This window comes from Syngnathus scovelli, chromosome 8 (genome assembly GCF_024217435.2).
Source record: "Syngnathus scovelli strain Florida chromosome 8, RoL_Ssco_1.2, whole genome shotgun sequence".
In the NCBI taxonomy this organism is placed as follows: domain Eukaryota; kingdom Metazoa; phylum Chordata; class Actinopteri; order Syngnathiformes; family Syngnathidae; genus Syngnathus; species Syngnathus scovelli.
This window is the reverse complement of record NC_090854.1, coordinates 5262091-5273858: the sequence shown is the minus strand read 5'-3', so window position 1 is coordinate 5273858 and position 11768 is coordinate 5262091. Positions and strand designations below refer to the sequence as shown.

At 51.1% G+C, this 11768-nt stretch overlaps 1 protein-coding gene across 6 annotated transcripts in view; it reads left to right on the top strand.

Moving 5' to 3' along the window:
- The first annotated feature begins 6236 nt into the window (after positions 1-6236).
- Positions 6237-11768, top strand: part of LOC137840518 (cobalamin trafficking protein CblD-like) — a 51662-nt gene continuing 46130 nt past the window's right edge. For 4 of the 6 annotated variants that reach the window (XM_068651590.1, XM_068651586.1, XM_068651589.1 and 1 more), the window contains exon 1: positions 6238-6395. In XM_068651590.1, the coding sequence (XP_068507691.1) occupies positions 6325-6395 (71 nt within the window). In that variant the 5' untranslated portion in view covers positions 6238-6324. Of the gene's footprint in view, positions 6396-11768 lie in introns of all 6 variants that reach the window. The other 2 variants (XM_068651591.1, XM_068651587.1) reach the window with 2 other exon arrangements.

The following is an 11768-nucleotide window of genomic DNA, read 5'->3' as shown; positions in this document are numbered from 1 at the left end:
TGCTTAGTGTGGGAGGAGAGCTGAGTGATAGAGACGGATGTGTGTGTCTGCGAGTGTGTGGATGGGTGCGTGCGCATGTGATCATCTATGACTGTGTGTGCGCAGTATGATTGGCCAGAGAGGTCTGAAGTTGGGGTGATGTGTTTGCAATTGAGGATAAAATTCCTCTCACCTGAAGGGGTGGTACAGACTGGCGGTCTGGAACTGGTAAGTGATGAGTTCTGACCGGAACCATGGCTCAATGATCAATCAGGGGCACCATCGACAACAAAACGGTGTGATGGAGAAGGCCCATTTCAGTGATATGGTCAGACAAGACAGAACTAGTATCGAACAGCAAGACTTTGGACGATTTGACGTGTGACGACTTTGAGCTCACCCGACGGGGTGACGGACTAGGTGGACAGTGACCAATTGTTTGACGCTTGAACGTGTTTGCGACAATAGCACGCTCTGCTTTGTTTTTCTGTGTGACTTGATTTTTTTTTTTGCAGCATCAGCCACCAGCCAAGGAGCGGATTGCGCGTTGCTTGCGTAACTTGTTTTCATTCTTGCAGGTTGTCGATTGCATTCGTGGAAAGTTTGTGTTGGATTTACAAGAATATGTTAACCCTTGCCCTTTTGGTTTTTATGATGAACTTGTTGATGACGTGGTTTTCAGGACATGATCCGCGGGCGCCAGGATTCATTTTATGACTGTTTTTATTTTGATACTTGATGTCTGTTTTTGTGTGTACAAATGTCCGCTGTCAGCCGGGCTATAAGCTCACTGACAGCAGTGCGATGATTTTTGTTTGTGTTGCTGAGTGTGTGTGGTGGATAGTCAAGTTTCAAGGACTTGGGGTGATGGTCCCGGGGCCCAGATGGTAACTAGAGGTTCCGCAGGCCTGGCTACAATGAGTGTGGTGATGAGAGGGGACGCTTTGCAGGTTCCTTTTGATACGTAATGACACATTGGGTGAATGTGTCAAAGGGGGAGAGTGGTAAAATAGAAATGGGTGAGTAGGTTTCAATTTGTAATTGTGATATACAAAGTTTTTTCCAAATTCACTTGCTTTCAAGCTTTAACAGGACATGCCAGAATTCACCCAGCAATGATGGAAGGAGCAGAGGAAGACCAGTGACATCTGGTTGTGGTGTGGAGATGACAAATTATAGGATCGCTTGCCGAAGAATACATCAGGTATCTGTGCCCTCGTGTCGTTGATAATGCCTGTGGTGGTTGTCCCCATTGAAATACAGAATCTCAATTGGAACCTGGAGTCCCCACTGGCGGGGCTCCTGAAGCGAGCCAAAAGAGACGTTTTGCCCCGTGGTTGAGCGACGACGATCCAACATATATTGACACTATGGGAGTGCCCCGGGGTGTGCCAGATAAGTATAAACTCGTTAATCGAGTGTCCTCGGGATTCGAAAGTATCTTCCTATGGATCACCCCCAATAAAAATGTAGACCGTATTAATTACGTTCATTACAATGTCCAACGACTGGGTAATTATACAGCTGAATCATTTGCCGCAGTTCATGAACAATTGGCTGCAACGTCGTTAATGGCGTTCCAAAATAGAATTGCCAAGGAACATGGTGTGTGTGGAATGTTTGGTGATGCATGTTGTACTTTCATCCCAAACAACACGGCACCAGGAGGCCGACTGACCAGGGCGTTGGAAGGACTAAGGACACTGAACAAAAAGATGAAAGATCATTCAGGCGTACACACCGATATTTGGTCTGATTGGATGAAAACGTTCGGAAGCTGGAAAGGGATCATCATGTCTGTGCTTGTTGCTGTAGCTATTTTTATTACAATTATGATTTTATGAGATTGTTGTTGTATTCCATGTATTAGGTCACTCACTGTCCGGTTGATCGAGAAAACCGTTGGCCCGTTGCCACCGATGGGCCAATATGCCCTGGTGACTCAACATGAGCAGCGGGGGGAAGGAAGGATCGACAGCGCAATGGTAGCTGTTTGCTAAAGTAACGGGTGATGACCTCATAAATGAGGTCATGAGAGGGAATAAAGGGAAATGTGCTTTTGGGAGTTTGCAAACATATTTTTTAAGGTTGTGTTAAACTTATAATCATATTAATATCTAGTATTAGAGTGCACGTGTGGATTGGTGGGGGGCGAAGAATGTGCAGGCAAACTGCATGAACTTGTTTTCTTGGAAGTGTTGTGTATAGGCCCAGACAGGGAGTACCGGACGGGAGAACACCTCAAGGTCAGGAATGAGAACAACAGCACGTCTATGTGTCTTGGACTTCGCGGGAAATTCCAACCACCTGACCTCCGCGATAGCACCGACACGGGGAGGAGATGGCCATCCACCAATCATCTCACAATATTTTGCATGCTTTAATATTCATATTGTGTTTCTTTAAAACTGGGCAACCCGGAAGAATGTGTCGTCTTTTGGTGGTCACAAAAACGCACGAGTTTTAGTGTGAGGGACCCGGGACCCAGGCCTGTATTAGTGCGCTTTGTCAGGAATAAACAATTGGTAAATTTGGTCTGATTGATCTACTGGTCTTCTCTTTGACAGAACGAACTCGCAAAATTGTTAGGTGCGCCAGTGTGTGGATTAGGACATAGCAATTTATGTGTTAAGTGTTGATCGCAATTTGGAGTCAGATCAATAACTAGAATCCGTAACCTAACAATACATACGTATATATAGTATATATATTGTCACGGTCGGGGGTAGCATGGAGCAGGACGACCAAGTGCAGCTTGGACCAGGGTTTATTGAAGCAACTCAAAAGGCAAACCGACATGACTTAACAAACAATAACTTGACTGACTGACCGGGACGTGAAACAAGAAGATAGCAGGACATGACGGCATCAAGACAGTACGACAACCCCGAACGACAGCAACCGAAACCAAAACCAATGATCCAACAGGGAGTGAGGGGCAGACAGGACTTTTATACACGACAGGTAACGAGAGGCAGGTGGGAACAATCACACTGATCATGGGCACACAGGAGGGGAGGGGCGAGCACACAGACAGAATCCAAGACAACAGACGCATAGTGGAGCAGTTGGGGACGAGACGTGACAGAACCCCCCCCACAAGGGACGTCTCCCGACGTCCCAAAAAAAAAAAAAAAACTAGGGGAACCAAACCGCACCGCACTCGGGCGGCGACTTGGGGAACCGAACCGCACCGCACTCGGGCGGCGACTTGGGGAACCGAACCGCACCGCACTCGGGCGGCGACATGGGGAACCGAACCGCACCGCACTCGGGTGGCGACTTGGGGAACCAAACCGCACTCGGGCGGCGACTTGGGGAACCGAACCGCACCGCACTCGGGCGGCGACTTGGGGAACCGAACCGCACCGCACTCGGGCGGCGACTTGGGGAACCGAACCGCACTCGGGCGGCGACTTGGGGAAACAGAACCGCGCTCGGGAGGCGACCTAGGGGACAGAACCGCACTCCGGCGGCGACCTAGGGGACAGAACCGCACTCGGGCGGCGACTTGGGCGACAGAACCGCACTCGGGCGGCCACTTCGGGGACAGAACCGCACTCGGGCGGCCACTTCGGGGACAGATCCGCACTCGGGCGGCGACTGCGGGGACAGATCCGCACTCGGGCGGCGACTGCGGGGACAGATACGCACTCGGGCGGCGACTGCGGGGACAGATCCGCACTCGGGCGGCGACTGCGGGGACAGATCCGCACTCGGGCGGCGACTTCGGGGACAGAACCGCACTCGGGCGGCGATTTCAGGGACAGAACCGCACTCGGGCGGCGACTTCGAGGACAGAACCGCACTTGGGCGGCGACTTCAGGGACAGAACCGCGCTCGGGCGGCGACTTCAGGGAACAGAACCGCGCTCGGGCGGCGACCTAGGGGACAGAACCGCACTCTGGCGGTGACTTGGGGAAAAAAAAAAAAACTAGGGGAACCGAACCGCACTCGTGCGGCGACTTGGAAGTCTGTGCCGCGATCGGCGGCAACTCAGGAAGTCCGTACGGCAATTGGCGGCGACTCCGGAGTCTGTACCGCGATCGGCGGCCACTCACAAAGTCCGTACCGTGAAGGGCGGGATTCGGAAGGCGGGGCTGTGCGCGGCGGCAAGAGCCATCACACGCCGCAGCAGTGGGAGTGGAGCCAGGGACGATCGCGGGTCCGACGCAGCTGGCTTGGATGTCTGCTGACGTTCGCGGGTCCTGCGACGCTGGGGTGGAGCCCGATGGCGGCCGTGAGTCTGATGACGCCGGGAGGCACTCCAACGGCGGCCGTGGGTCCGGCGTCGCGGCACCAGAGTCCGATCGCGGCCGCAAAGCCGCTGGCGCCAGAAGCACTCCGATGGCGGCCGCGGGTTCGAAGTTGCGGGAGCAAGTTCGACAGCAGCTGTGGAACCCACGGCGATGGAACCTGCTCAGACGTGGATCGGGCGTCGCAGTGGAAGCTGGTGGTGGAGGGGGGGCCAAGCGCTGGTCGTTTTGGTGGTCGGATCATTCTGTCACGGTCGGGGGTAGCATGGAGCAGGACGACCAAGTGCAGCTTGGACCAGGGTTTATTGAAGCAACGCAAAAGGCAAACCGACATGACTTAACAAACAATAACTTGACTGACTGACCGGGACGTGAAACAAGAAGATAGCAGGACATGACGGCATCAAGACAGTACGACAACCCCGAACGACAGCAACCAAAACCAAAACCAATGATCCGACAGGGAGTGAGGGGCAGACAGGACTTTTATAAACGACAGGTAACGAGAGGCAGGTGGGAATAATCACACTGATCATGGGCACACAGGAGGGGAGGGGCGAGCACACAGACAGAAACCAAGACAACAGACACATAGTGGAGCAGTTGGGGACGAGACGTGACATATATATTTATATATATACAGCATAGACTTCTATTTTTACTACACTTTTAGAACATTTTTAGACATTATTTAGCCAAGACATCTGGTTCCCATATGGACGTCTATTAGACGTCAAAATATATATTTAGGAAATTACAAAGGTTTGCAAAAGATCAAAATGGGTTGTGATGAACGAGACCAACAATCTATCTGAAGCAGCCATAGTTGTTATTGCCATTCCATTCGCCTTGAACGCTTTGTGGTCGGAACTGGGAAAATCTGAGTGGGACCACCATGTTAGGACCTCAAATTTCGTACTGTCTTCAAATGTACACTTCGAGTACCTTATCCTGTCACTTCTTGTCATTTTATTTTACTCTAATGCCGTTGTGCAGTTATTTTGGGGGGTTATTTAATGCATTTAAGGCAGGTGGATGTGTGTGTTGTGAGCAAGTGTGTGTAGGAATGTGTATATGAGTGTGTGTGTGTGTGAGTTTATTTTTTTTTTATGGCGCAGTCTTGCGCTGACGCTGCTCTTTTATCTCTTTTTCTCTTGACTTTCTTTTTTCCTCCTTTCTCTTTCTTTTTGTTTGTAATGTTGAGTTGGCCTGGACCGATGTGTGGCCACGGTCGGGCCGTCACGGGTTTGGCTATCCATTCGGCGATGCCGGTGCCTCCTACCACACCTCGACGTGTGCAGATCGGGTCGGCACGGGTGGATATTTTTCCCGTGCCTGGCATTCGGGATGGCTGCGCGTATGGGTCGGTACCTGCGTGACTCAGCATAAACCGTCCTGCCTGGCAGTCGGGATGGCTGCACGTATCGGTCGGGACCAGTGTGACTCAGCAACAGCCGTCCTCGGTTGCAGACCAGGTCTGGCTCCCACGCCTTGGCCTCGCAGCGGCGACCCCTGTGACTGGTCCGCTCCCTTGTGCTTGTCTGTCTGTCTGTCTGTCCGTCTGTCTCTCTATTTCACACTACACACTTCACTACATTTATTAATCTGTGTCCAATAAATGATAAGTTCAGAATGTTTTTCTCAATGTTGTTATTATGAGTGACATTTTAGCCTGCAAATAAAGCACAAAACATCACCCTGACATTCGGCCAAACCAATCAGTTGACCCTGACCTCTATTGATCAACCGAATTTTGGTCTAAATTTAGACGAGATATCGAAGAGATGTCTAAGGTTCGCTAGGATGTGCATGTGTTGAATGAATACCAACATCCTTAAATGTCTGTACTGATCAGATTATTTTAGTCACTTTAAAAGTTGATAATAATACACCTAAATCTCGATTTGACGCGGATTTTGGGGTCTAGAATTTTGGAATCGCATTAACCCCCAAAGTGCGTTGTATAGAAAGTCTTGTTTTTATAGAAAGGCATGTTTTTAGGCAACTAAAGGGGTTCTTTGTTGCGTTAATTTATGTCAGGCATGTTGTTGGGCAGACGAAGGGGTCCGCCTACCGCCCGTGACCGTGAATGCTCCCCACACAGTCTGTGGACATTTATGTGGAGAATCAATACGCAGATCAAAATATCAGGAGGATTGAGTAAGTAATTTTGATGCGATGTAAATTGGATGAAAGAAAGGATAAAGAAGGCACTTATTCTACGACTGTGTCCGGCCACGCTGTTTGACTATGAATGAGGGGCTTCGGCGAACTGTTTTTCCGAATAAAAAACAATCCTAGCTATCCGTAACACTGTATTAAAGCATTCAGAAAGATCAAACAGCATAATTTCTTATTATCAAATGCCTTTAAAATGGTCTCAGAAGTTAATCAAACCCCTAGCGCTAAGGTTTACGTGCTAGTTATTTAGCTTTATACGGTCCTTATATCGGGCGGCTCGGTGGGGCACTGGTTAGCACGTCCGCCTCACAGTTAGGAGGGTGCCGGTGATGGATTTTGAAATAGTAGTGTAAGGACCGTTAAAATGTGATGAATAGAGACAAACAACTGTAAAGCCAATAAAGGTGAATTTTACTAGTGTAACACAAACATAACCTAATAACACAATACAACATAAATTAGACCAGGGGTCACTAACACGGTGCCCGCGGGCACCAGGTCGCCCGTGAGGACTGCATGAGTCGCCCCAGGACTGTTCTAAAATTAGCTCAAATAGCGGCACTTGTCAGCGAGCTGCATCTATTTATTTTACAGTCAAACCTCGGTTTCCGAACGTCCCGTTTCTCGAACAAATCAGAATTTGAACAAAAAATTCGAGATTTTTTTGCTTCGGTTGTTGAACAAAATTCGGAGGTCGAACCTCGCGAGATGAGCCGGGAGGAACCGGGAAAACCCGACCGCGCAGCCCGGATGCCGACTGACTCCGTAGTTATTGTATTTTCGCTACTTTGAGGATTGTATTAACCCCTAATCATGCCTCCAAAGAAAGTAAGTGGGAGCAGTAAAGCCATCCTAAAACACAAAGATGCTCCTAAAGCAATGCGACAGTGAGCGCCCGGCGCGCTGTGGTTGCGCGATCGGACAAAATTAACCTCCCTGCGCACTTAGGTCCACTTAAATTCTGGAAAGTACATCAGGACTTTAAAAATATTTTCTAAATTTCAGCGATGGCTCTGTCACAATAATACAACCAGCACGGTGCAGTTGCGTGGTGGACGACGCGTTACGGTTGCGCGTTCGGCGGTGCGCTGCAGTTGCGCAATCGGACAAAAATGCGCAAATAAAAAAATGCTTAAAAAAAAAATGCTTTTTTGTCTTGGAACGGACTAAAAAAAATTCTATTATTTGTAATGGGAAAAATAGATTCGGAATTCGACCGATTCACTTCTCGAACGGATTGTGGTCGAAAACCGAGGTTTGACTGTATTTTTGCTATTCTTGTTAAAATAACACTTACATGTGAACTGGAAATGACAATAATGACACATAGTGAAAGCTAAATTGAGCAAATTGGCTATTTCAGAAGTGCGTGTCAAACTGGTAGCCCTTTGCCTTAATCAGTACCCAGGAAGTAGCTCTCGGTTTAAGAAAGGTTGGTGACCCCTGATTTAGACTCGCGAGGAAGCTGTCAAACTTGAACATTGGGTGCGCGTGTATTCAAATGCCTCTAAGGACTTTTGAATATTAACGTTTTGCAAAGAGTGCTATGATGTCAAACTTAACAGAACAATAAATATTCCTTGGCTGGGGGACCCCCCCCGTGAGTTGTCACCTTATCGTGGTGGAGGGGTTTGCGTGCCCCTATGATCCTAGGAGCCATGTTGTCTGGGGCTTCATGCCCCAGGTCGGGTCACTCATGGCAAACGGGTCCTAGGTGAGGGGCCAGACAAAGCACGGCTCACATAAGCCCCTTATGAAGAAAAACATAAATGGATTTCGTTTTCCCTCGCCCAGACGTGGGTCACCGGGTCCCCCTCTGGAGCCAGGCCTGGAGGCAGGGCTCGAAGGCGAGCGTCTGGTGGCCGGGCCTTCGCCCATGGGGCCCGGCCGGGCACAGCCCGAAAAGGAAACGCGGGTTCCCCTTCCCATGGGCTCACCACCTGTGGGAGGGGCCAAAGGGGTCGGGTGCAGTGTAAGCTGGGCGGCGGCCAAAGGCAGTGATCTTGGCGGTCCGATCCCCGGCTGCAGAAGCTGGCTCTTGGGACATGGAAGGTCGCTGGAAAGGAGCCTGAGCTGGTGTGCGAGGCAGAAAAGTTCCGACTAGACATAGTCGGACTTGCCGCCACAAACAGTTCGGGTTCCGGTACAAGCCCTCTCGAGAGGGTCTGGACTCTCTTCCACTCTGGAGTTGCCCATGGTGAGAGGCGTCGAGCAGGTGTGGATATACTTATTGCCCCCCGGCTGGGCGCCTGCACATTGGGGTTCACCCCGAAAAAACGAGAGGGTAGCCTCCCTCCGCCTTCGGGTGGGGGGACGGGTCCTGACTGTTGTTTGTGTCTATGCACCAAACGGCAGCTCAGAGTACCCACCCTTCTTGGGGTCCCTGGAGGAAGTGCTGGAGAGCGCTCCTTCTGGGGACTCCATCGTTCTACTGGGTGACTTCAGTGCTCACGTGGGCAATGACAGTGAGACCAGGAAGGGCATGATTGGGAGGAACCGTCCCCCCGATCTGAACCCGAGCGGTGTTCTATTATTGGACTTCTGTGCTCGACACGGATTTTCTATAATGAACACCGTGTTCAAACATAAGGGCGTCCATGTGTGCACTTGGCACCAGGACGCCCTAGGCCGCAGTTCGATGATCGACTTTGTAGTTGTGTCATCGGATTTGCGGCCACATGTTTTGGACACTCGAGTGAAGAGAGGGGCGGAGCTGTCAACTGATTACCACCTGGTGGTGGGTTGGCTCCGATGGTGGGGGAAGATGCTGGTCCGACCTGGCCGACCCAAACGCTCTGTGAAGGTCTGCTGGGAACGTCTGGCAAAATCCCCTGTCAAGAAAAGCTTCAAACTCCCACCTCCGGCAGGGCTTTTTCCACGTCCCAGGGGAGGCGGAGGACATTGAGTCCGAGTGGACCATGTTCCTCGCCTCCATTGTTGAGGTGGCAGACCGGAGCTGTGGCCGTAAGGTCATTGGTGCCTGTCGTGGCGGCAGTTCCCGAACCCGCTGGTGGACACCGGCTGTAAGGGATGCCGTCAAGCTGAAGGAGTCCTATCGGGCCGTTTTGGCCTGCGGGACTCCAGAGTTCTTAAAGGCTCTGGATGTTGTGGGGCTGTCATGGCTGGCACGCCTCTACAACATTGTGTGGACATCGGGGACAGTGCCTCTGGATTGACAGACTGGGGTGGTGGTTCCCCTCTTTAAGAAGTCAACTATAGGGGAATCACACTCCTCAGCCTCCCTGGTAAGGTCTATTCAGGGGTGCTGGAGAGGAGGGTCGACCCTCGGATTCAGGAGGAGCGGTGTGGCTTTCATCCTGGCCGTGGAACAGTGGACCAGCTCTACACCTTCGGCAGGATCCTCGAGGGTGCATGGGAGTTCGCCCAACCAGTTCACATGTGTTTTGTGGACTTGGAGAAGGCATTCGACCGTGTCCCTCGGGAGGTTCTGTGGCGGGTGCTTCGGGAGTACGGGGTGCCGAGCCAACTGATAAGGGCGTTTCGGTCCCTGTATCACCGATGCATGAGTATGGTCCGCATTTCCGGCATAAGTCGGATTTGTTCCCAGCATGGGTTGGACTCCGCCAACGCTGCCCTTTGTCACCGATTCTTTTCATAAATTTTATGGACAGAATTTCTAGGCGCAGCCGAGGCGTTTAGGGGGTTCGGTTTGGGGACCTCAGCATCGCGTCTCTGCTTTTTGCAGATGACGTGGTGCTGTTGGCTCCTTTAGGCCGTGATTTCCAGCTCTCACTGTAGCGGTTCGCAGCCGAGTGTGAAGCGGTCGGGATGAGGGTAAGCACCTCCAAATCCGAGTCCTTGGTCCTCGGTTGGAAAAGGGTGGAATGCCCTTCCATCGGGGATGAGATCCTGCCCCAAGTGGAGGAGTTCAAGTATCTTGGGGTCTTGTTCACGAGTGAGGGGAGGATGGAGCGCGAGATTGACTAGCAGATCGGTGCAGCGTCGCAGTAATGCGGACTCTGTACCGGTCCTTCGTGGTGAAGAGAGAGCTGAGCTAAAAGGCAAAGCTCTCAATTCGTGACCGAAAGAACGAGATCCCAGATACAAGCGGCCGGAATGAGTTTCCTCCGCAGGGTGTCCGGGCTCTCCCTTAGAGATACGGTGAGAAGCTCCGACATCTGGGAGAGACTCCACATTGAGAGGAGCCAGATGAGGTGGCTCGGGCATCTCGTCAGGATGCCTCCTGGACGCCTCCCTGGGAGGTGTTCCAGGCATATCCCACCGGTAGGGGACCCCGGGGACGACCCAGGACGCGCTGGAGAGACTATGTCTCTCAGCTGGCTTGGGAACGCCTTGTGATCCACCGGGATGAGCTGGATGAAGTGGCTGGGGAGAGAGAAGTCTAGGAGTCCCTCCTAAAGCTGCTGCCCCCGCGACCCAACCCCGTATAAGTGGAAGAAGATGGATGGATGGATGGATGGATGGATGGATGGATGGATGGATGGATGGATGGATGGATGGAGTCTGAGCAAGTGTACCACCTTTTCAGCGGTAAACTTTTGCATATCTCATCGCTCACCCTCCATGCGTTGCATGACAACCATTTGTGAAATTCGAAAGCCGATCAATATAACACCGCTGCTTTAGTGCTTGGACCTTTTCGTCGTGTCTAAAAAGTTGATCATGTCATAAATGCATTATGCCCTGCTGCGAAGTTAGCGTGAAGCCTGGGAACGCAACCATGTCAAGTTGTTTCCGATGAGCCAGTTAACATGGGTGGGTATACACAAGGCATCAATCAACGCGTACCCTCGCCGGGTAATTTAGTTTAGACTATATTGAGGATAATTTAATCCAGTTGCAGTGAGTATACGATAGCACAGCTGTTAAGGCGGTGCCTATTGAGCTGTCCTTTATTTCTTTACGTCCCGGGTTCAAATCCCGCTGATGACTGTTCTATTTTTCATTTTTTTAAATGTGAACGAGACGTTTTGTTCAACGTTTTTATTGAGAATTTGAACAGCAATCAGGCAAATTCCATTTCGCTTGTGACGAATCTGCAGTCGCGAAACAGAACTGAGCAACTTGCTTTACCCTAGCAGTCGTAACTCGAGACAGGGAGGAAGATAATATGGGAGCAAGTTGTCATGTAACACCAGTTCGATTCTACCTCCGACTGTGTGGAGTTTGCATCTCCCCGTGCCCGCGTGGGTTTTCTCCGGGCACTCCAGTTTCCTCCCACATCCCAAAAACATGCTTGGTAGGCTAATTGAGGACTCCAAATTGCCCCTAAGTGTGAGTGCGAGTGCTTATGGTTGTTCGTCTCTGTGTGCCCTGCGATCGGCTGGCACCGGTTCAGGGTGTTCTCCGCCTACTACCCAGTGACTGCTG